Source organism: Neocloeon triangulifer, unplaced genomic scaffold (genome assembly GCF_031216515.1).
Source record: "Neocloeon triangulifer isolate White Clay Creek 2 clone unplaced genomic scaffold, ASM3121651v1 ptg000002l, whole genome shotgun sequence".
NCBI lineage: Eukaryota > Metazoa > Arthropoda > Insecta > Ephemeroptera > Baetidae > Neocloeon > Neocloeon triangulifer.
In genome coordinates, this window is record NW_026775545.1 from 259,382 (window position 1) to 284,887 (window position 25,506).

General features: G+C 39.0%; 2 protein-coding genes across 4 annotated transcripts; one reads left to right on the forward strand and one right to left on the reverse strand.

Annotated features, from left to right (window-relative positions):
• Window positions 1-417: 417 nt before the first annotated feature.
• Window positions 418-18,864, reverse strand: LOC132204716 (low-density lipoprotein receptor-related protein 4-like). Of its 3 annotated transcripts, none has more exons than XM_059633396.1 (25): window positions 18,653-18,864; window positions 14,280-14,413; window positions 12,593-12,920; window positions 12,168-12,297; window positions 11,991-12,100; window positions 11,596-11,758; window positions 11,393-11,543; window positions 11,166-11,331; window positions 10,209-10,344; window positions 9,963-10,149; window positions 9,758-9,911; window positions 8,740-9,131; window positions 7,700-8,249; window positions 6,921-7,082; window positions 6,656-6,871; window positions 6,478-6,601; window positions 5,974-6,136; window positions 5,752-5,914; window positions 5,563-5,696; window positions 5,062-5,255; window positions 4,716-5,009; window positions 4,332-4,661; window positions 2,836-3,301; window positions 2,405-2,663; window positions 418-1,454 (listed from the first exon to the last, which is right to left on the reverse strand). In XM_059633396.1, the coding sequence occupies exons 1-25, from the start codon at window positions 18,699-18,701 to the stop codon at window positions 886-888; spliced, it is 5,724 nt and encodes a 1,907-aa protein (XP_059489379.1). In that variant the 5' UTR covers window positions 18,702-18,864; the 3' UTR covers window positions 418-885. The 3 variants fall into 3 exon arrangements, with proteins under 3 accessions (XP_059489379.1, XP_059489399.1, XP_059489390.1); XM_059633407.1 differs by having other exon boundaries at window positions 419-1,454; window positions 4,332-4,658; XM_059633416.1 differs by lacking the exons at window positions 14,280-14,413; window positions 18,653-18,864 and adding an exon at window positions 14,147-14,244.
• Window positions 18,865-20,421: 1,557 nt separating this feature from the next.
• LOC132204724 (protein HID1-like) lies at window positions 20,422-25,401 on the forward strand. The gene is made up of 16 exons (XM_059633430.1): window positions 20,422-20,531; window positions 20,866-21,240; window positions 21,295-21,348; window positions 21,412-21,580; window positions 22,502-22,749; window positions 22,804-23,013; window positions 23,084-23,174; window positions 23,227-23,352; window positions 23,411-23,515; window positions 23,568-23,732; window positions 23,789-24,106; window positions 24,164-24,312; window positions 24,364-24,468; window positions 24,567-24,760; window positions 24,819-24,977; window positions 25,035-25,401. Exons 1-16 carry the CDS (start codon window positions 20,466-20,468, stop codon window positions 25,096-25,098), a joined length of 2,598 nt encoding a protein of 865 aa, XP_059489413.1. The 5' UTR covers window positions 20,422-20,465; the 3' UTR covers window positions 25,099-25,401.
• Window positions 25,402-25,506: the final 105 nt, after the last annotated feature.

Here is a 25,506-nt window from a genome sequence, read left to right on the forward strand (position 1 = left end):
AAATAAACATAAAATATATTTACTAAAAAAGTGGCAATAAACAGATTAAAATAAAAAAAAATGCTAGAGTTATTATTGATAAATATTAAGTTTAAATTTTTTTTATTATTCAAATCGAGAATAAAAAAAATAAAAATTAGTAAAGAAAATTAGATTTATGGGCTGAAGAAATAATAATTATTGTTCAAATTGATTGAAAAACGTACAATATGATAGAAATATGAAAATACGCAAACTTAATCTTCTGTTAGAAACACAAATTCTATCTAGAATTCCGCTTTTCAAAAATCTTCAATAAATCAATACGCAATTCTAAATTAAGCTGAATGTATGACATGACACCATTATTGTTAGTTTATTGCAAAACATTAATGCATAAAATTTTTTATAGTTTTCATCAATTTTTAAATTTCTGTCTTTGTAGAAAAGCTAATGCTAAGCTATTTATTTTATTTATTCAATTTTGCTATTTTTGGATTGAAATGAAAAACGCACATTTTTTAATCTGATATACACCGTTTTTAATGTCTCTTTCCTCATTCATAAATAGCGTCATCTTTTCGTTTATTTTTTTTTTCATTAATTATTAATTTTCGATTTCTTTCACTTATATTTATTTACAAGTGACGAACATGAAACCGACGATCTCGAACCGTCTTTCGCGCGCACTGCACCGTCCGTATTTAAACTGCTTCTCTATTAAATTCTCATTAAAGTCCCTCGATCAGCGTCCGGCGCTCTCTCGCTCTTCTCACAGATTAAAAATCTAATTTCGTGTCACAGTTGGGCGAAATATTTTAAATTTTTTTTAAACTCTCTCTTTCTCTTTGAAAATATATATATACGCTGCTCTGCTTACTTTCTTTCGATTTTTTTTTCTTTCTATTACTTGGTGGCACTCGGCACGGTGATCTCCGAGTAGATCTCGTCGTGCTTGCAGTCGTCGAGGTTGGTGACGGCGTCGAAGGCCGCGTGGTGGTGCGGCGCCTTCAGCTCGGGCACCGCGCACAAGATGATGCCCTCCTCTTGGTGGTGGCTGCTGCTGCTCGGCGTCGACGCGCCGCCCCCGACCTTGCCGGGCGTCTTTTCGCACTTGAGCTTCTTCCAGAGGAACGGCCGCCGGTCGCCCGGGGGGCCGGCGGGGCCCCCGGGTCCGGCCGCCCCCGCCTCGGACGCGTTGTAGTTGGGGTTGGCGAACGTCAGCACGTTGCGTCCGGTGTAGAGGTTGTGTTTGTAGCGGCGCCTGACCATCGCCATTATCAGCAGAGAACCCAAAATGAGAAGGACGAACGAACACGCTATGAGCACAACGCCCAGGGAACTCAGCGACTCGGGTCCGTTGAGGCCGTTGCGCTTGGAAAAGCCGCCGGGGGTGTCTTCGGAACCGAACTCCTCGCCCGCGTCGTCGTCCTCCTCCAGAGTCTCGTCCCGCGGCGCCACCACTGCACTCGGCTCTGCAACAAAAATTATTATTAAATTATTATTTTAATTATTCTCATTAATTTTACTAATTATTTGAATTTTTCCTAGAATTTGATTGTCTGAAAAAATCATGAAGTTTTTATTTAATTTAAATTTGTTTTCTATTTTTTTTGCATTGAAATTGATTTTGAAAATAAAAATCGTTTATTTTTTATTATAAATATAAAATTAATTGTTAAAGTAAATTCTCAAAAATCAAGCACTTTTATATATAATATTTTAAATTATATTTTTAATCCAATTGGTTAAAAATAAAATTATTTAAAATAAATGTTTAAAGTTGTAAAATTTTTATTTAAATTATTTTTATAAGATAAAATTTAAATATGGATATTTAATATAATTTAAATTTAGTGTTATAAAAACAATTAAAATCAAATATGTTTGAAGAAGTGGACACTCGAGGAGATGATCACGGAAATGAAGCGATCGGGCTTTTCCTCGTTGCAGAAAGTGAATAAAAACAATTTTCTGCAACAAAAAAAGCCCGATCGCTTCATTTCTAAAATAAAATAATTGCAACTTTTTTAATTTTTATACTAAATAAAATATTTCAATTTTGACTGATACATTTTAAAAAGCACAATTTTAAAATTTAAACGAATAATTTTGCTTGATCGCTGATAATTTAATTGTACAGCTAATTTTAAATGTAGGAAAACTCCACGATTTTTTAATTTTAATTATTGAAAACCTATTTTAAGAATAATTGAAACCGGGCAAACCTCGTTGCAAAGAAAAAAAAATGACAAAAGTATTCGCCCGGTTTCAATTTTTCCTGAAATCCACCTCGAGTGTAACCATTCAATTTAACCTTATTTTAAATTGAGATTTTTTGATTATATGTTAAATTTAGTAATTTTTAACTTTAATTAAATTTTTAATAATATATATTTTAATATAAATAAGTAAAGCTACTTACTGGTAGAGCAGGGTCGTTTGTCGGACACATCAGGACACTGGCAAATGTAGCCCTGCGGCCGGTGAAAGCAGAGATGCGAGCAGAAGCCATTCTCTTCGGCGCACGGCGTCCAGCCCTGCTGCTGATCAGCCGCGACGGCCCTGATTTCCATCACGCCGTTCAAGTTTGTCCGAATCGCCGTTCGTTCCGAGCCACTCAACTTGTCCGCCCGTTCTACCGACTTTTTGTACCAGTCCGTCCAGTAAACGTGAGGACCAAACTGAAATAAATAAAAAAAAATTTTGTAACAAAAAATACAAAAAACTTGTTTTTTATAAATAATTTTCTTTAATAATTATGGATTAATTAAATCATTTTCATTATTATAAAGTAATTATTTATTAATAATTTTTGGAAAATATTAACAATGAAATAAAAACACCCTTTTTTACCTGCGTTAATCCAATGGGGTGAGTGGCCTCGGGCACAAGCTGAATTCTTCCTCTGCCGTGCAAATCTGAGGTTTCGATTCGATCCCTCAGAGCGTCGGCCCAGAAGAGCCTGTTGGCCGTGTAGTCGAGCGCCAGGCCGTTGGGAAACCCGAGTTCGGTGCCGATGATGACTCGCCGCGCCGAGCCGTCCAAGTAGGCGCGCTCGATCTTGGGACTGTCTCCCCATTCCGTCCAGTAGAGAAAGCCTTTGCGTGGGAAAACTGCCAGAGCGCGCGGGTCTTCCACCTTGTCGTGGATCAGCAGCTTCCGACACGATCCGTCCAGACGAGAAACTTCCAACACCTTTCGCGAGGTGTCCGTCCAGTACAAATTGTTGGCGATCCAGTCGACGGCGACGCCGGTCGGCGTCGACAAATTGGTGTGAATGATGTCCTCGAAGTTGGAAAAGTTATTCATGTCCACTTGCCTGGAATGAAAAAATTTCCAAAATATGTAAGATATTTGCTTCAAAAATTAATTTATTAAAAGTTAAAAAATTATGTTTTTGAAGTGTATATTTTTATTTTATGCATTGAAAAAAAGGAAGGATTTGGTTTTTTATTTTTTATTTTTGAGGTGGGTGAAATTTCAAAATAGAGCAATTCTTTTGCCAAACACATGGGTCCCCCCAAATTTGATGAAATTTTCGTGGCTTAATCCTCATGACTTAAAAGCAAACTCCATAAATTTCTATCAAATTTTTCAAAATTGCGGGTTTTACGGGACATTTTGAAAAAATAAAAAAAAAAACCTAATTATCTCGGCTCCCCGTGGTCGTATAATAAAAATCTGGATATGTTTGGATTTGTATCATCAATATCTACAAAAATAAATTAATTTAAAGGTCATAGATCAAAGGTCAAGGTCATTTATTTCAAATTCAAAATTTCAAACTCAAATTTGAAGATGTGCCTCTCGCTAAAAGTCAAATTTGACATCGTCATTTAATTTCTCGTGAAATTTTACGTAATATATGTCAAAATTGCGATGTGGTTATTTTTAATTAAAATTTAAAATAAAATTAAAAGATTAAAAAACGTGGTTTTTTGCCCCTCGGTGTGCAGAGTTTCTTAGATTATCATTAATTACTCGATTTGTGTTGATTTTAGACATATATTGACAAAAATTGACTTTCTGAACTAGACCAATCGAATGGTGTTCATATCAATGACCTTTGGTGAACTTGGGTCAAAGGTCACCGTGACCCATGACCTTGAGTGACCTGACCGATATGTGTGATAAGTAGTTGGAAAGATCTCGCTAAGGAGATAATTTTTGTCCCAGAGTTTTAAAAAAAAAAAAACTAATTTTAGTTTTTTTTTTACAAATTGGCTCTTGTTTTGCATTTTCATTTAATTTTTACAAATAAAGAAGTTATGATTTAGATGTGAATCGTAAACATTTGAGTATATTACTTAAAAATCAAGTTGAAATTTTTGGTTTTTGAATTAATTTACCTGATAATGTCGAGTTGAATGTCCGTGTAAATGATGATTTGCTTTTCCCAGTGGAAGTCGACGGCGACGGCGGTGTGGACGCCGGGGATGGGCAGCGTCACGTCCCACAGTTCCTCCGTGTCCAGGGAGACCCTGGCCAGCGCAGACCTGGTGGCGAACAGCAAATACGCTTGCGGCGTATTGTTGCAGGTGCGTCCGTCCGGGCCCATTTGGATTCCGGTCGGACAGGCGCACTCGAAGCCGTCCGGCCGACGCAGGCAGAGGTGCGAGCAGCCGCCGTTGGTGTGTCCGCACGCGTTCTCCGCAATGTTGTCCGCCTGCACCGACCTGCTTTGAACACAAATTTGAGCACGTCAAAGTCAAACTTCCGAATCGAAATCAGACCTGATGGTCATGAGGCCTTGCAGACGGTCGCGGATGACGACGCGTTCGGCGCCGGTGTCCTTGTCCGCGCGGTGCAGAGCCTCCGTCTGCCAATCCGTCCAGTACAGGTGCGATCCGACCACCACGAGGCCGTACGGGTGCGGAATGTCGCTCAGAATCATCCTGCGGTCGGTGCCGTCCAACGTGCAGCTCTCGATTGTCTTCATTTTGCCGTCGTTCCAGTACAAGCGGCCGGCGGGACGGTCAATCGCCAGTCCGTTCGGCCAACTCACGTGCTCGTGGACAATCACCGTTCTGAAATTTTCATAAAAATTGGTGAAATTTAAGTATTTTACATGAAATTTACCGATTGCTTCCGTCCATGAAGGCGCGTTCGATGCTTGGTTTTTTGCCCCAACTGCTCCAAAACATGAGGCCGCGGTGGTAGTGCAGAGTGATGGCCCGTGGACTGTCCAGATTTTTCGAAATCAGCACCTTCCGGTGGCTTCCGTCCAGTTCGGCCACTTCAATACTGTGCCTTCCACCATCAGTCCAATAAATCTGACGTAAAATAATTGTTAAATTTAGTTCAAAATAAAGTAGAAAATGTTAAACTTGGATTTATTACAACAAAACTTATAGTATTAAACACTTAAATATATTGTAATAATTAAAATTTTATAATATTTAAAATAAATTAAAAAAAAATTATTTAATTTAATTATTTAATTAAAATATTATTAAAAATTACCTGATTTTAAATTAAATATTACCACTATTAATTTATTTTTTTATTTTTTAATGATTATAAGCCTACTTTTATTTAATATGAAATCCAACTTAAGTTCAAATTTTTCAATTTTCTCACCTTTCTGCCTGTCGAATCTACAACGATGCCTTCAACATTGTCCAGTCCGTCTATAACAACGTCCCGAACGTCACTGCCATTATCCTTTCCGCGCCTGATGACATCCTCGACCGTGTCACTCCAATAAATGTCCCCTTTTTACCATAAAAAATTAACTTTCTTTTAATAACACACAATTATTTTCCATACCAGTTTTCCGGTCGACGTCGACGGCGACTGCATTGTGCATCGGCGGCAGGGGAAGCACCACGTCTATCACGTACGGCACGTCCAGAGAAATGCGCCTGATGTCGACTCGGTGCGCAAAGATCAGTGAATTCACCGGGCCGTCCGCGCACTTCTTGCCGTCCTCCTGAATGAATTCATTTAAAAAAATGAAGCGTCAATCAAATTAAAACAATGGAGACGCACCATGATTTTGATGCCGATCGGGCAGGCGCAGGCGAATTTTTTCGGCGCCGGCGCCAACAGACACAGGTGCGAGCAGCCGCCGTTCTTGAAGTGGCACTCGGAACGAACCATTTTTCGCTCGCGGTGGAAAACCTGCACGTCCATTAGACCAGTGATTCCCGACCTGAAGAAAGAAAAAAAAACAGGAATTTATGCAAATATTAAATTAAATTTCTACTCAAATTGGGATATTATGAAAACTATAAAAAAATCGGATCATAAAATACTTTTTTATTTGAAATTTTTTTTATTATTTTTTTGATTTGTGAGTTTCCCCGGGGTTTCCGAAAGAAATTAACAAAGTTAAAAAATTTATTTGTGCAAATTTTTTAATCCATCAAACTTGAAGTGTAATTTAATCAAAATCTAAAACAATTTATTAAAATTGATCACAAAATTCTTTTGATATCAAACCAAATATTTTGAATTATTTTATTTTTATTAAAATATAAGAGAAACACTTACTTTAATACAGTTATGTTCTTGCCACTCAGCTTGTCCGCTTTGTGAATGCTCGTTGTGTCCCAATCGGTCCAGTAAACGCTTTCCTTGTACACAGTAAGACCAAACGGATACGGCAAACTATTACCTATTTTATTTTTACTATAAAATCTGAGCCCTCCAGATAATTTTTTTAAATTACCAATCAAAATCCTCCTGCCAGAGCCGTCAAAGTTGCAGTACTCGATAGTTTTGGTTCCACCGTCAGCCCAGTAGAGACGCCGCGTTTCCTGGTCGACCGCAAGTCCGGCGGGCCAGGTCATGTTGGTCGAAATGAGCACTTTGCGCGCCGAGCCGTCCATGCCCGATTTCTCGATGCGCGCCGTGTCACCCCAGTCGCTCCAATACATGAATCCATCTAAAATTTCAAATAAAACTCTTGGGTAATTTAAAAAAACAATCGGTACCATTGGGGTTGACAACGATGTCTCTGAGCTTTTTGACATCTTCCCACACCAAAAGTGCGCGCATCGTGCCGTCAAGATTGGAAACTTCGATGCGACAAGTGTCTGCATCCGTCCAGTACAGCTTTTTGGCCACCCAATCAACGGCAATTCCTGCTGGCGATTCTGTAAAAAAAATTAATTCTTTTTATTGTTAATTTTTTTAACTCTTTCTTTTATTTAATATTTAATTTTTGTTGTTAATTTTGGTAGTGTGAGTGTGTTTTTTTTTTGTGAATTTTTGTGAAGAGTTGTTTCGTGTTAGCTTTGTTAAGTTTATTCCAGTTTCAGTTTTAATTTCTCAAAAAAATCTCATCGTGGATTTGGAAATTGAGCGACAAATCCAATGCTTGGAAAATGATTTAAAACGTCAAAATTTCAACTTTTAATTGGAAATTTTAATTCTTTTCAAAACACATCGGATTTGTGTTTCCGAAAATAATAATTTTTCCACTTAAAACTCTAAAAAGACCAACGGCAACAGTTTTAAGCGGAAAAATAACAATTAATTTTTTTAAGAAATAGAGAACCGAATCTGTTTGGAAAAGATTTAAAATTTCCAATTAAAAGTTGAAATTTTGACATTTTAACTCTTTTTCCCAGCATTGGTTTTCTCGTTCAGTCTCTGAATCCACGTTAAAATTTCTTTGAATGAAAATTGAAATAATTTTGAACTGAATGAAAAGCTAGATTGACAGATTGTAAATATTTAAATTAAATAAAAAATTAATAAAAAATCTCACCAAGGTTGGAGCTGACGACGGTTCTCTGGTTGCTGCCGTTCAGTGCCGCGCGGCTGATGGTGTTGGCCTCGGCGTCGGCCCAAAAGATATTGTCGGTCGCGCTGTCCCAGTCGAGAGCAGTGGCCGACTGGACGTCGTCCACAGGTATGACCATGTCCACCTGCGGTTCGACGCCGTCCAGCAGATGGATTCGCAAATCGCGGTTGCGCGCGAACAGGAGCAGCTTCTCGGGCGCCTTCTCGCACGATTTCCTGTCCGTCCGAAGTCGCTGTCCGAGCGGACACACGCACGTGAAGGAGGTTCGGTTGGGCAGGCAGAGGTGCGAGCAGCCGCCGTTGTTGCCGAGGCAGCGGTTCGGGTAGTTTGGTTGTCGCTGCGGGTGGTAGCTGTGGATGTCCATGGGGAAGTGCAGACCCGAGTGGACAGTCCGGAAGCTGCTGCCGGTCACTTTGTTGGCGGACGAGATGCTCTTCGTGTGCCAGTCCGTCCAGTAAACGTGGTCTTCAAACACGGTCAGAGCAAACGGATGGGGCAAACCTTTGCTGATGACCTGGGGAAAAATTAGGAACAAATTGAATTCAGAAAAAATACAAAAAAAAAAAAATTAATAAGAAATATATTAATAGCAAAATGACTTTTAAACAACAGTTTGATAGATTTTTAAATCTTTCTAAAAAATAATCAATTGAATATTATAATTGTTTATATTCCAAAATTGTTACTATTTAAAAATTATATCTTATAAATTGTTTGAAATGAAGATAAAACCATAAAAGAAATGAAATAAAAATAAATATCATGAAATAGAAAAAAATTAAATAAAATAAAACAATATTAAGATAAAAAAATAATAAATATATAAAAATTTAACCAAAAGGGAAAAAAACCTTTTTTAAAATAAAATAAAATAATATTATATTAAGTAAAATATAATAAAATAAAAAAAATACAAAAATTAGATAAAATAAAATGAAATATATGTTTTAAATGACAAATTTTTTACAAAAGTAATTATGAAAAAAAGAAAAATGAATAAATACCTTTTTCCTGTCGCTCCCATCAAAAGCTGCGTTTTCAATGACGTGGTGTTTTGCGTCCGCCCAGTAGATGCGGTCAACAGCAAAGTCGATGGTCAGTCCGTTGGGCCAAAAGACGGACTCGGTGACAATGGATCGACGGCCACTGCCGTCCATTTGGCACGACTCGATTTTCGGGTTCGGCCCCCAGTCCGTCCAGAAAACAAGCGCCTCTCCTGGGTGGACGGCGATGGCTCGCGGTTTGTCCAGGTCACTGGCGGCCAGAACGGCTCGGACGCTGCCGTCCAGCGAGGCCACCTCGACCCGCCGAGTGCCCGAGTCCGTCCAGAAGAGCAAATTGTGAACCCAGTCGAGCGCCACTCCCGACGGCGCCTCCAAACCCCACCTTATTACATCTGTAAAAAATAAATGAAAATTGGTTTAATAATAATGAAATATTCAATTTACTTGTACAAAAATATTGAGCAGTTTATAGAAATTTCAAAAATTAAAGATCCTCTCCGGTCAAGTGTATTGCTCTCTATTCTGAAAGATTGCCAAATTTCGAGCATATCTTGTGAAAACACTATTTGAAAATTCCAAACCGTTGGCGTCTCAATCAAAAGAAACCCTAAGAACGAGTGATTCGCGCGAAAAACGTGTGAGAATTGAGAAGCCAATCAGATCCATCAGTTTGTTCCAAAAACTACAGAATTTGGTCACATTGGCGCTGCGATCGCTGATTTTGCTACTAATGCCCCACGGCGCTGCAGAAAACTTGCCAAAATCAGCGATCGCAGCGCCAATGTGACCAAATTTGGTAGTTTTTGGAACAAACTGATGGATCTGATTGGCTACTCAATTCTCACACGTTTTTCGCGCGAATCTCTCGTATTTAGTTTTTCTTTTGATTGAGACGCAACGGTTTGGAATTTTCAAATAGTGTTTTCACCAGATATACTCGAAATTTAGCAATCTTTCAGAATAAATGCATAAATTTTCAGAACAAATGACCGGAGTGGGTCTTTAATTTGAATTTTACCTTCAGGCTCTGAACCATTGATGTGCGCTCTCCGGATCATGTCCAAGGAAACGTCAGACCAGTAGACGAGACCCATGTGATAATGGTAGTCGAGGGCGATTGCGTTGTGCAGCCCCTTTAGGATGGCCGTATACTTGACATTGTTCAGACTCATCTGTTTAAAAATTTAATCAATACAAAAAATGTATCCATATATTTTACGCACTTGTCTAATATCGACCCTGTTTGCGAATAACAAAATAGCGGGCGGGCCGAGCGCCTTGCACGAGCGACCGTTCGAACGCAAAATGTAGCCCTCCTTGCAAGAGCAGGTGAACGAGCCGATCGTGTTCACGCACGTCTGGCTGCACGGCGGTGCCAGTTTGGTTGAACACTCGTCTATATCACGGCAGCTGAGAGAATAGAAAAAAGTTGCAAAATTTTGCAAATCATTATTAAAAATTGGCTCTACCTGTAGCCATTGGGGTGCAGGGAGTAGCCGAAGCGACAGGCGCAGCCTTCTTTGCCGTCGACCGTGGTCACGCAAAGCTGATCGCACCTTTTTGAGTTGGCGCCGCACTCCTTTTTCGTAGGACAATCTTTTTCATCTAGAACAAAGAGGCACAAAAATTAGTTTAAAAAAAGAAAAGGTTTGAATATATCATTAAAATTTGGAAATGAAGAGATCGGCGTTTTCCTCATTTCAGAAAAATTGTTTTTATTAAAAAAAACAAACGATTTTTTTTTTACAATTCTGATGATTTTTTGTATTTTTCTTGCTCATGAAATAGGGTCGCAGACCGTGACCGAAACTGGTATTTATTTTGAGCCATTTGATTTTGAATAAAAATAATTTTTCTGCAACAAGGAAAAGCCCGATATCTTCATTTCCATGATCATCTCCTCGAGTGTCAACTTCTTCATTAAATTTTACTATAAATTATTAGCAAAATGTTGCAAATTTTAATTAGAGTTTCTCTATAATTTGGTTAGATTATTTTTTTTCCTTTAAAAAGCTTTTGATATCTATACTTTCATTAGAACTTCTCAAATTTTTTCCATAAGATCCATGTAAATTTTTTATTTTGACTGACTTCTTGATTTTATTTTTCCATCTTAACTGGGGTGATTTTGGTTAAATTTTTATCAATCTTGGTAGCGAAAATTTTGAGGAAAAAGTTTTACAGAAAATTCCCATATGAAACAATATTAAATTTAAAAAATTCAGTTCTCCCAATAAATTCAATTTTACTTAATGTCTTTTTAGAACTGACACAAAAAACCAATGCAAATGTAGTGAAAAATTAACATCAAAATTAATCCGGCCGTTTTAATGCAAAAGCCTCTCCTTAAGGAAAAAGTTTAATTTGAATAAGAAATAGTTTTATGGTTTTATGGTGTTTGAATTTAAGTAATTTTTTGCGCTTACCTTCACCATTAGTGCAGTCTTTCTTGCCATCACACATGTGTTTTCTGCTAATACAAGACGTGGAACTATTACTACAGGCGAACTGCGTCTCCTCGCATGACGGCGTGCATTGCTGCTCGTCCTCTCCCTTCGGACAATCCTCTACTCCATCGCACAGCCAAGATTTCTGTTATTCAAAGAGAGGAAAAATGAAAAACTGAACAATTTTTCAATCTCCGCGATCCGACCAAAATGCAGTTTCCGTGGCTGCAGGAAAACTCGTCCGGGCCGCAGGTGCGCGGCTTTTTCTTCTCGCAATTCTCCTCGTCCTCCCCGCTATCACAATCGGACTCGTCGTCGCACAACCACCGCTCGGGGATGCATTTGCCGCTGTTGCACCTGCGAACCGACCCTTCACTCAGGGCACCGTGAATATACCTTCGAAACTCACTTGTATTCGCCGGCGCGGCAGCTGCGGTACGGCTGACTCGGACAGTTTTCTTCGTCACTCCAGTCGCCGCAATCGTCGTTGCCGTCGCACCGGAAGTTTTCGTTCACGCAACGCGGGTACGAACACTGGAACTCGTCCTCCTGACACACCGGCTGCTGAAAATCTGCAAAAAGGAGGCCAAAATTTTGAATCTTTATTCAATTTCCAATAATTTAATATAAAAATTAATGAGTTTGTATAAATTGATGAAATAAGACATTTTTGTTCAAAAATCGTTTTTATATTTGAAAACAAAAGAGCAATTTTTAACTTAGACGATTCCAGTTCTTGTTTTGTAATGATTTGATTTTTTTTTTAATTTCCTCTCCAAATTGATACACAATCCATTGATTTACCGCAGTCGGCTTCGTCCGAGTTGTCCAAGCAGTCGGACTCGGAGTCGCACCGCCAGTTCTCGGAAATGCACGTGCCGTCGCCGCAGCGAAACTCGTTTGCCGCGCACTTGCTGCAATACAAACAGGCGAGAATTTCAATAAGAAAGGACGCAAAAAAGAGTGAAAATTTCACAGCACCTATTTGCTGTACAGTTGGATTCGTCTGAAAAGTCTTTGCAGTCATTGTCGCCGTCGCAAACCCAGTTCTGCTGAACGCACAAACCATTCTCGCACTGAAATTCTTCCGCCGTGCAGTTCATATCGAAACCTGAATAATGACATAAAAAATTACAAACTTAAGTTGTGAAGAGTAAACAATATTAATAATATTGATGTAAAAAATAAAGGTTTTTACGTAATAAAGTTTATTTTTGATTCGACGCAAAATCTCAAAATAATAATTATAAATTAGTGTTTCAAATGTCACAAAATTTGTAGAAATACATAGGAAAAAATTAAATTGCTAATTACTTGGCTAATTTCCTTCAAAATAAGTAGATTATTTTTACAATAAAGAATCCAGAAATGATTTAGTTCACAAAATAATACGATTTTTAACTCACCGCAACTGGCCTCATCCCAGAAATCTCCGCAATCGTCGTCGCCGTCGCAGAGCCACTCGCGCGAAATGCAGCGGCCGTTGGAGTGACAACGGAGGCCTCGGCACTCGGGCTCGGGCTCCGTGGGCCTTTCGTGACCCACGTCTGAAGGGCCTTCCCACATGGTGCCGCCGCCGCCTCCCGAGCGGTGCACGCCAGGCACGTCGCACTGCTCGTCCTCGCCGTGCTGACAGTCGGCGTCGCCATCGCACCGCCACTCCTGCGGCACACATATGCACGACCGTTGGCACGCGAACAGGTCGTCCGGACACACGCACGTCGACTTCTCGTGCTGCAAAAATTCAATCAACGCATCGAAAAGATTAAAAAAAATGACATTTAATCGAAATAGGCAACCTGCTCGACATCGGTGTCTGGCAGGTTGCGTTATTTTAAAATCATTGAACTAGAAAATTAACGAACAAAAAACTGGAAAATTGGTGATTTTTTTGTTTAAATTTTTTATACTAGCAGCTAATTTGACTTGCGGAGTAAATTTCATCGGAAAAATGTAATTTCTGTATGAAAATAATTAGTTGCAAATTGTGTTTATTGGTGAGTCCGTTTTTCCGCCCTTGTGTGAACCTTGAGTGTTTTTATTTCCTGCATCATCAGCATCACCTGTATAATTATTAAGCCAATTTGGATTAACAAGCATCTCCGGTTTAACAATTGCATTGCCTAACAACAAGCCAGAACGCCGAATTTTACATGACACTCCCTTTTCTTTGGCATTTTTTGCCGCGGCAACTATAATGCTTGGTCCTCGGGAGTTAAATCATCAGCAATAGTAACACCTGTTCCTTTAAGACAATTTAGCTTAGACATAATTTCACTTTTATCAATTTGGGACTCAAGTTTTACTAATATAGGCCGCTTTGGCGCATCAGCTCGTCCAACCCTATACAAGGCATCAAACTGGGGTACTTCTGGGAGTTTTAGCAAACTTATCATGACAGATTCAAAAGCAGTATTAATATTTTATTTGATTGCTCTCCAAAGATAAGGATATTATTCGCACGATTCGCCTTCTCCAACTGCGTCAGCCTGTTTTTCAGCTGCTTATTGTTTTCCTCCTGCAATTCTCCAATTAAGACCTGCTGCTTCGCCGCATTATCTTTCACTCCTTTAATTTCATTTAACATCCCATCCATTTTTTCGTGTAAAGGATCAATTTTGTCTTTGAATTTGGCATCTAATCTTCCATCAAAGGTTGTTGCAATTGCAGCTAGATCTTCCTGTGTTAAAGGGCCGGGGTTTAGTTCAATATCGGAACTACACAATAATACAATCAGCAAATACGCGCCACTTCCGAACACTGTCCTTAAACTCATTCTCATTACAACTCTCTCAAAGAGATGTCGCTTGGCAAACATTATCAGCAAAGGCGAGTAATCAGATCTGAAAAACGATGTGGCAGCAGCAGGTGAAAAGAAGACCCACGCACAAGCGCCGGCACCATGACCTCTCCTCCTACGCTGCATCATATGAAAAATCAAGCTTGGGACATTCAAATACCTTTTGCTTAATCACTCTGTTTGGCTGGATCTCCAATGCTGTGAATATTGTCAATAAAAGCAGCACCGACCGCACTGCCGCAGCCGAGTGTTTTGCCATCTTCCCCTCTTATATAATTATAAAAAAATCTTACCTCCGAAAGTTCTCCGTCGAAGGGGTCAAAGTCTGAATGATGATGGTGCGACGGGTCATCCACCTCAAGCGGGTGTTGCTGCTCTTTGCCCTCGTGCAGCGGACCCGCCAACTTCTTCACATTCACAGCCACGCCTGCAACACGAAAAGCTCCACGTTCTCAATAAATTTTAAATTTCTTGTATAAAAATTAATAATAATTAATAATGTCTACAAGAAATTTTATTTTCTATTTAATTCTATTAATTGTTTGTTAACATTTTAAGATATATTTAAAATATATTTTAAAGGTAATTAATGGAATTGGCAACTCTTGTGAATGACCGAAAATTATTTATAAATAAACAACAAGCCAGCCTTTGGTGAGTAAGAAATAGAAATTTTATTTTTATCCAACAAATTGGCTTTCGGAAAAACCGGCCTGGCTAAATTTGATTCCAATCATCCCCTAATCCAAATAAATCCCTCTCCGCGTCTCTAATTCGGTTCCAAATTTATTTCCACGGATTTAGCTCTCGCTATTTCAAGGGTGCAGCGGCCTCAGGTCCGCCGCCGCGAATCCACCCCCGGTCGGTGATGAGGGCGAAAATAGACCGGGCAGTTGTCGGTTTCGGGGAAAATCGCGCGCCGCCGAAATTGGCGATCAGCAGCGAGCGAAAATATTTCGCGTGGAGATGCTGTTGCTCCGGGGGTGGCGGCGGCGGAGGGCGGCAGCCTGGGCCGCCCAGCCAGCCTCAGCTCTGCGCTGTGCCGATCAATAATTGAGAGAGACCGAAACTCTCTCTCGTTTGGGCGCCCCGGCCTATCTTTTGGGCTCGCGCCCGACGCCCTCATCTCGACCCTTTTGATTTCACTCTCATTTTGATCAAATCGGAGCAGGGAAATTTTTCATTTTGGAAGCGAGGGGTTTCGAGGACCCCGGAAAAGTCGAGAGGAGCACGTGGGCGGATTTACTGACAGCGCCGCCCGCGCACAGCAAAACTTTCTTCCCGTGTCAGCACATCTTTCTCCCTCGCCCGCCTGCCCGCCGCCTTCCGAGGTCAAAGGCAAGAAGAGAGATTTCTGGCAGGAAATTGAGGTTCAGGGGATGTGACGCCAGCAGCAACCACTTTGACTCGATCTTTAGCCCGACACTTAATACAAAAGAGAAAAATAATATGGAGCAATCCAAGCAGTTTGTTTAAAAATCATGAAATCTACCTGAAGTAGTTAATTTTCAATGTATTTTAAAATTGTTTTATTATTTTCAAATAAATTAAATTTTGTTCTAATTTTGGTTTCACTAAAGAGAACAGTAGTAATATCTTATTTTTTATCAAAATTTATGAGGAATTACTAATTACTTTTTAACAATTTTTGCATAATTTTGTTAATAATTGAAAAAAATAAGACAGCATAGTCAAAAGTTGATAAATATTATAATTTTCATAGGTTTGAAGTAAAAAATAGTGACCAGGGATCCTTATGTAATTACTTCCTCTGTCTTTGGGTTGTAAGAATATAAATGAATTTTAAAAACTGATTGAATTATTTATTGAATAAAGAAAGTAAAATAATTAATGTTTTGTTGTAATATATAAAATATAAAAATTTGTAAACTAACTATTAAGGAAATTTTTTTTAAATTAATTTGAATTAACTGACTTTTTATTGATAAAATTTTTAATATTATTTTTAATTATAAAATATAGTGCAATATTTTATAAATAATAATAAAAATATTTTCAAATATTTAATAATTAAATAATAAACATAATTTTTATTCAATTTATATATAATTAAATCTGTTTTAAATTATTTTAACTCAACTATTAAACATATTAAATTAATTTTCCAGCATTTTTGGAAGTGTAAATTTGATTAACTGCGATGATATGTCTAATTTTAATGAAAGAAAATAATCAGCAATATTACGAAATGACTTTTTGCAAGTAAATCTCATAAATTTGAAGGCAAATCGAACTTTTTATGTATTTAATGACAATTCTGAGGAACAATCCCGGAATTTCAGCCTTTTTTCTTTTCGCAGAGCCCCATTTCAATCGATTCGCGGTGCTATTATTACACAAAAATAAAAAGGAAGTGCGCGGGAGGTGCGGGAAATTGTGGGGTCGGTGGCGCGTGTCGGCGCGGGGTTGGGGCCAAGCCAGAAAATTTCATTGAGCAATCGGCCGGGTCGGTCTCGGTCGGTCTCTGCGTGCAGGTGCAGGCGTCCTCAGGCGGGCAGGTCACATGGTCTCTCTCGTCGTGCCAGTCAATACCGGCGAGCGGGCGTAGTGAATGAAAAACATTTGCGCAGCCTCGCGAGTTCCTCTCAATGGACCCGAAGCAGCAGCGCCGGCCGCCGCCGCCGCCGCACCAAAACAGCGCTCGTTCGCTCGCAAGCTGGGGGCCCTCGTCAATACGCGCGCACCAGCCGCCCCCGTCCCTCGCCGCACCACCCCCGCGCTCTCCCTTTCTTGACCTGATCTGTCTCTCTATTTCTCTCTCATCAGACGCACACAACGCCGAATGAAACTATAAACTGAAACCGACACTGCCAGCAACCAAAAGATCCGACTGCGAATCACAAATTGTTGAAAAAAAAAATTAGTTTTAAATTTTGGCTCTTTATAAAATCAATTTCTTCTTAATTTTGAAATTTTGAGAGAAAATTTGATGTCATATCTCCAAATATTTAAATTATTAAAGCGTTATAAGCATTTTAAATCCTCTTCTGGTCTTTAAAATATAATTTAAATTTTTAGCAAATTAAAAAAAATAGCAATGTGAGGTTTTTTGTGTGAAGAAATTCACACTCAAGGAGATGATCATTGAACTGAAGAGATTGGGCTTTTCCTCGTTGCAAAAATAGTTTTTATTAAAAAAGACCAAACCACTTTTTGAATAAAAACAATCTTTGCAACGTGGAAAAGTCCCATTTTTTCATTTCCATGAGGTTTTTTGGTTGGAATTTTGAAACACAATTTAATAGAATCTGCAGAAAAACAGTATATTTTGTGTTCAAACCAATTGAGCAATCATTGCAAATGTTAAAAGTTGAAAATCAATGCTTAAAAAACACAGCAGGAAGCTTACAAATTCTGTGCTCATTTATTCATTTTAAGTGAGAACAACTCATTAAATTCATGGAGGTTCCTGATTGTCACATTATCAGAAAAAAAAGAAGTAGAAAAAAATGATATGTATCTCAACATAAATTATTATTATTATTTTCATTGCGTTTTAATTAGTTAGTTTCTGTTTGGTACAAGTTTAGACTAATTTTATTCTCAATAAGTTTAGAGAATTTTTGTGATTCCAAAAACGCTGGTTTCAAACAATTGCGTCGTCGGCCAAATTTACATTTTTGTGAGATTTTATTCCATTTATTTCAAATGTGTACTAATATAATAATAATAATAATAAATGGAAATCGGCGCTCTCTTTCGACAAACTTGCGGATGTAATAAAATAATTGTCAGTAATAAAAACTAAAACTGAATAAAACATTGTTGCGGTCGCCATGCAATATCGATTCTAAATTTGAATTTGACCTAAATGAATAATGTTCTGATTTTATAAAACAAGATAAATTTAGAAAATATATTTATATTTATCTCATTATTTAATATGATTTTAATTTGGTACAAATTAGGATATGCAGACTGTAGCCTCACTACAAATAATAATTAATTGAGAGTTTTGGAAAATTGAAAGATTAAAAGAAGACTGAAATTTCCTAGTTTTCAAGTTAAAATGGACGCCGTTTTCCAAAATTTCACGGGAACTTTGAAATTTATAAAAAAAACAGCACGCCCAATAATCAATCATTCAAAATGCGTTTCAATTTCGCAAATCGTTGGGTCGAGTTTTACACGTTTTTAAATAAAATTAATACAGGAAGCTGAAAAATCTTTTGTTGAACTTTTCTTTCATATTTCTTAAATTTGAAGGACGAGGAGCAAATTAAGTGGCTCGGTGTGTTGATTACGGTGCGAAAATCAACGGGAGATCAATAAGCAGCGAGAGCATCAAGAGCAAGGTGCAATCTTATATCGGGGCGCAGAAAGAGAAGGACCGAGTCACGCCTACACACACGGGGTGCACACAGCATCCCTAGCTATCTTTACGCGGGGACGGAATCTGCTGTCGGCATCTCTGCGGGCGAAAGAGGCCGTGGGTGTCATTCTTTTGTACACACGGCACTCGGCGCTGCGTGGGCCGCCCCCGCGAACATACACCGAGGGGTTGCTTTTCCTTTGTTTCTCTCGAGACGCGGGGAGGAAAAAACCTGCACCCACGCGAGAGATTCGCAATTAAAGCAGCGAAATTTATTTAGCAGCGAGGGTTGCATAAGCATTGATCGCCTTGGGGTGTGCGTTTCGCTCTCACCTGCCGAGGTGCAGACGAGCAGGGCGCAAACGGCCCACAGAAGCGCCATCGCCGCCGCTCTCGAGCAATTAATTCTCGCTGGGGTGTCTTCGGCGGTGCTTCTGCAGAAGGGGCTGCTGCTGCTGCTGCTGCTCGGCCGTCGCGGGACGCAGGGGGCAGGACATCGTCGAAGCCGCAGAAATACGCACTCGAGAGACGCTCGCACCGACAAGCGCCCGCACAGGAACTGCCCTTTTCCGCTGCTTTTCCGCCCCCGTCGCCCTCCTCCCTGCCGTGCCCCGCCGCCCGAGCACGCGCCCTGCACTCCGGATCGCGCGGAAAACGAGTCACGCTGGTGCCACCTCGAAGGGAAAAACGGGAAGCATTTTTGCTTTAATTTCCTCTAAAATCAGATTTTTCAAAAAAAGCGTTTGAAACAAAACTCTTTTCTGACATTAATAATTTGTCAATTGTATTTAAATAATGTTTTTTTCTTACGATTTTGATATTTGCACTAAACCCAAAATCAAAAAGCTATAAAAACACAAGCTTTGTCAACCAAGGCTGACGTTTTTTGACCTCAGAATCAGAAGTTTTAGCGAAATTCTCAATAGTGGTGGTGCAGTTTTGTCCATCAATACATTTCTTGCCTTTAAAATCCCCAAATCAGTTTCGTTTCGTCTTCCGACGAGAAAAGAGGTACGCAATTTTTCCACAATTTTGAATTTTGTTAGTTTTCTGAATTTGCTTTGAAATTTTATTCTTAAAATTGAATTAATTCCAATATTCTGTATTTTAAAATTAAGGAGAAAAATGTTGTAATTTAATTTAAAATTTTTTTTGCATGTTAATTTCTCAAAATGTAATTAAATTTGATTAAATGTCAGCTTTTTTCATTTCAACAGCTCATGAATTAGGGTTGCAACCGAGCATTGATTTTCTATACCATGCAGAAACAATAAAGTTGCTCATCTTCACCGAGGAAGCCGGATTTTATTTCATCAAAAATTCCTTTCTTTTCTAATAAATTGTTTTCTTCCATTGAATGTAAACAAAATGGACATATAAACAAAAATAATTATGGGATCGAATTTAAGGAACTGCTAAAAATGGCTTTCATGATCAATTTATCTCAAAATTGCTTGGTTTGCATAGAAAAATGCGGTGAAAATTATGGAAAAGACAAAATCGGGACCTTTTTTGACTCATTAAAACTACTTAATAGAACTCATTGACTCCAGAGTACAACAATCAGCAACAATCAAAGAATGTACCGATTTGACTATTTCAGATGCATCTGCTTGAAAATTTTATTTAAAATGTTTTTTGTTTTATTATGATAATTTTATGATAATTAAAATGTCCAAATTTCAACTTTAATTGGAAATTTTAATTATTTTTATTCGTTTTTCCGAGCATTGGTTTCTCGCTCAGTTTCTGAATCCACGTTAAAATTCTTTTGAAAATCGAAATATGATGTTCAATAATTCGAATAAAAAAAGTGTTTTTATCACAATTCACAATTATAAAAAAAATCATATAAATTTTCACATGTAAACTCCGCTTGAAGTGGCTTGAAGTTGGCTGGACTCAAAACATATTAAAAAAATAATGTCTTTATTAAAAAAAATCACCGATGTGTTGCATACCTATAAGGAGATTGCGCTAGATCGTATAATTATCTTAAACGCCGCCGTTCCTCGTCAATTTTCCCCGGTTTCTTCAGCAGATCACAGATGGCGCCTGCAAGTTTGTTTGAACTTGTGTCATAAATTTTTTTGCCTGTCAAGTGCCAGCTGGCTGCGGGGGCGACTGGACAACAGAGATAGCGAAAATGGGCAACACGGACACTAAATTGAACTTTCGCAAGGCCGTCGTACAGCTCACATCAAAAACTCAGGTGCGTATTCAAAGATTTGAAAATAAAAATTCAAATAAAACACCCGAATCGACGGAATTCTCATTCGAAACAAGAAATATTTAGCCGTGAAAATGTTGTTTATAAATCCACGTCTTTTGCGCTCTGTTCTTTTTAAGTATCTTTTTTTTTAATCTTATTTACTTATGATTTTCAAATGAATTTTTATTCAAATAACTCAATTTTCTTGAGCCTGTAATAAAAATTATTAACATTTCAAATTCCCTTTTATATTTTAAAATTAAATTTATAAAGATTGTACTTTTTTCGTGTGAAATATTTGTATCAGTTACATAATTTTCAAATTTAATTGCAGCCGATTGAAGCGTCGGACGATTCGTTCTGGAACCAGTTCTGGAGCGAGAACCTGAACAGCGTGCAGGACGTTTTCACCCTGGTGCCGGCGGCCGAGATCCGAGCGTTGCGGGAAGAGGCGCCGCAGAATTTGGCAACCCTTTGCTACAAGGCCGTGGAGCGACTGATCGGCGCCGTCGACTCGAGCTGCCGCACCCAGAAGGACCACGAAACCGTTTTGAACTGTGTCCGCCTGCTGACGCGCATCCTGCCGTACATCTTCGAGGACCCGGACTGGCGCGGCTTCTTCTGGACCAGCCTGCCCTCGGACAAGGGCCCAAACTATGAAAACGAACATGCCACCCCCTTGGCGCACTCCCTTCTCAACGCTATTTGTGTAAAATTTAATATATACAAAATTTAGCTTTTTGATCTAAAATTGTTCCTTTAGGATTTGCAATTTTGTCCGGACTTCACGGTGTCGGCCAGCAGAAAATCCGGTCCAGTACGTTTGAAAAAATAAATTATGTAAAACAATTTAATTAATTTTGATATCTGGGATTTGTAGGACAAGGCGGAAGATTTAAATGCCATCGACAGCTGCGAATTCATTTGGGAAAGTGGCGTCGGGGCGGCGCTGTCGCTTCCGCACAACCCGACTCACGACTCGCACCGGACCGAGCTTCTCAAGCTTCTGCTCACTTGCTTCAGTGAGACCATGTATTACGAGCCTTCAGGTATCAATTTTGAGTCCATCTGGTTCATTATATGAAATAAATTTGCTCCGAAAATATGTTTTAAAATAAAATTTGGAGCTCGTGCATATTTAGGTGTTTAGGGGTCTAAATTATTTTGAGTTGATTTTTATCTGGTTATTTGGTTGATTTTTTTCTCAATTATTTGGGATTTTTATGTATTTTGAAATCTCAATTAAGAGAAATCAACTAAAACCGACTATTTTGACAAAAACCAGCCAAAATCAACTAACACAGACCATTTTTTAGTTGATTTTTTTTAGCTGGTGTTTGCCAAAATAGTCGGTTTTAGTTGTTCTTTTTCTTCAAATCTTTATCATTTTTTGTATGCATCAAATAAAATTTAATCAGCAATTTTTCATCATTTTTAAAATTCCTTTTTTAAAATTAATTTATTAAATGTGTGCTTTGTTTGATATTTTGGAAAAAAATTATATTTTAAAAATTAGATTTTTTATTCTAAAAGAGCTCAAAACACATAATATTATTTTGTAATTATATGGAATATTATTAATATTTAACCTTGATCGATATTGTATTCCTTCTTTGTAATCTGAAAAAAACCTAATTTTTATTTTCACTTAAAAAAAACATTAATAAAAAGTCAGTCATTTTAGTCTTTTTTAGTTGGAAATTGAAGAAATAGTCGGTTTTAGTGAATATAAACTTGGTGACAATTGCAATAACATCACTTGAATAGTGCAGAAAATGCATTTTCGAAACGTACCAAATGACATAGAAAAATTTTGATTGAAAATCAAAATCACTTTCATATCATCCCAATTAGGGTGGAAAAAATCGAATAGGTCAGTCTTCATACAAAATTTAGATTGGTCTGATGGGAAAATTTTGAGAAATTTTATACAGTGTAGATAATAAAATCTCCTCTTTTTAAATTTGCAGACAGTGGCACAGGCCAAGTAAATCGCTGGGTTTCGCACTTCACATCTCCCGAGAACCGACACGCCCTGCCGATCTTCACCTCGCTGCTGAACGTTTGCTGCAGCTACGATCCAGTCGGTCTGGGTCTGGTTCCGTACAACCACCTCATATTCACGGACTCGCGTGAGCCGCTGGTCGAGACGGCGCTCCAAATTCTGATTGCCACCCTGGACCACGAAGGCCTGCCCAACTCAAGCGCCAATGCTGACGTGAGCAGATTCGATTTGCTTTTTTTAAATCGGTATCAAATTTATAATTATTAGCCGTCCCAGCAGAACGTCAGCCAGGACAACTTGTTCATCAACTATTTGTCGCGCATCCACCGTGACGAGGACTTCGGCTTTGTCCTCCGCGGCTTCACTCGGCTGCTCAACAACCCGCTGGCGCAGACTTACTTGCCCAACTCGACCAAGAAGGTTTCTTTCCATCAAGAGCTGCTCATCTTTTTCTGGAAATTCTGCGACTACAACAAGGTAATCTTAATTTTTTTTAGGAAATTTATTTTAAATTTTTAATTTAAATTATAAATTTTTTCCTTCGCAGAAATTCCTCTACTTTGTCCTTAAAAGCAGCGACGTTCTGGAAATTCTGGTGCCCATTTTGTTCCACCTGAATGATTCCAGGGCTGACCAATGTAAGAGATCTTTCATTAATTTAAAACTTGAATTAAATTCATCCTTTATTAGCTCGAGTCGGTCTGATGCACATCGGAGTTTTTATTCTGCTCCTTTTGAGTGGCGAAAGGAATTTCGGAGTCAGGCTGAATAAACCGTACACGGCGACCATCCCAATGGACATTCCAGTATTCACAGGTGCGAATCATAATAAACTTTTTTGTAACTTCGAATCACAGTTTTGTTTTTATTCAAGGCACTCACGCCGATCTCCTGATCACGGTTTTCCACAAGATCATCACCACCGGCCATCAGAGGCTCCAGCCACTTTTCGATTGTCTTTTGACAATTCTCGTAAATGGTAAAAACCTTGTCCGATTTAAATTCTTTTTAATTATACCTATTTGGATTAGTTTCTCCATATCTGAAGACGTTGTCGATGGTGGCCAGCACAAAATTGCTGCACCTCTTGGAGGCATTCAGCACCCCCTGGTTCTTATTTTCCGCCCCGACGAACCACCACCTGGTCTTCTTCCTTTTGGAAATTTTCAACAACATAATCCAGTACCAATTTGACGGTAATTTTTTTGTATTCTTCAAAATCCAGACTTAATAAAATTTAAAATAAAATCAGGCAATTCGAACCTGGTCTACACCATCATTCGCAAGCGGCAGGTTTTCCACTCGCTGGCCAATCTTCCGTCAGACTACGGCACCATCAGCCGCTCACTCACCAGGCGCTCGATGCATGGCAAGTCGAGACCCACGGCCAGCAGCCGCCCGACGACACCAACCTTGCCCACGCCTCCGCCAATCCCACCCGAGGACAAAGCGAGTTCCTCTGCCGAAGCCGACCAGGTGCGGGCGGAGGAGGAAGAGGCCATGGAAGGCTCTCGTCCAGCCATGCCGGCCGAGCCGGGCACTCTGAAGGCCACCTTGCCAGCCATTCCAGGTTTGAATATCAGTAAACGCACAAAATTGCAAGGATTTTGGCTGACCTGAATTTTAGCAATCGACAAAATCACCGAACGCGAGTCCGCACATCCCTCTTCTCGTCAGCTCAACGAACTTACGATTGGCTCGTTGACCAGTCCCGAAAGCGAGGTGGCTTCGTCACTGAGCAGGGCTGCTGCTGAAACCGCCCTTCTTCAAATCAAAGTAAACAATTTAAAAATATAAATTTTGGGCAGTAAAATAACAATTGATTAGGAGGAAGACGAGGGTGAGGCTCCTTCTCTGCAGCGAACCAGAAAAACTAGTCCCACAAGCAGCGAGGCTGGCTCGTCCACCAGCTTGAAGAGAGCCCAGTCCTTGGTAAATCAAATAAAATCGCTTCGAGCTTATTTTATGTCCTTGTTGCTCTTGTGCTCTATTTGCATGGCTTAACCATTCTCGCTTTTGTGTGTGTGCAGCGGCGCAGCTTGCAACTGACTGAAGGCAGTTCTTCTCCAACACAGGGTTCTTCTTCTTCTTCTTCGCAGCAACAGCAACAGTGGATTCCGACCTCGGACTGGGTGCAGAGCTGGAAGGGCAAATTGCCTCTGCAGACCATCATGCGCCTGCTGCAGGTGCTCGTTCCGCAGGTCGAGAAAATTTGCATCGACAAGTGGGTTTTCAAATTCTGGTTGGATATTTTTTTTAATAAAATGCGCTGCTTTTCAAAGGGGTTTGACCGACGAGAGTGAGATTCTCAAGTTCTTGCAGCACGGCACTTTGGTTGGTTTGCTTCCGGTGCCTCACCCCATCCTGATCAGAAAGTATCAGGCCAATTTGGGCACAACCAGCTGGTTCCGCACTTACATGTGGGGCGTTATTTATCTGAGGTAAAATTATTATAAATCTTATCTCATTTCAATCTAATTTTGATTTTTCTTTACCAGGAACGTCGACCCGCCTATTTGGTACAACACGGACGTCAAGCTATTTGAAATACAGAGAGTGTAGATTGCAAATATACAATTATTCAAAAGTAATTATTAAAATAATCAAAGTAGGTGACAAATATTATATTTATTTACACTTAAAACTGTTAGAGTTAGTTAGAAGATCGACGTTGTGTGTGATACTCTGTGACTTAATTATCATTTCCGTGACAATATTAACAAAAAACTATTCATTCTGCATACTGCATTTATATATCATTTTGGGTTTGTGCATTAAAAATCGGATCTCTGTGTGATTTTAATTTATGTAAATATATTAAATTTTGTTGACCAAAAATATATCATGCTTATATGACTATGAGGAAAAAAATCTGAGATATTTTCATTTATAAACTGAATTTCCCTCTAAAACATATAATTAAATATTGATTCAAGAATTTTTTTGTGAAGCAAAGGATGTAATATTCAC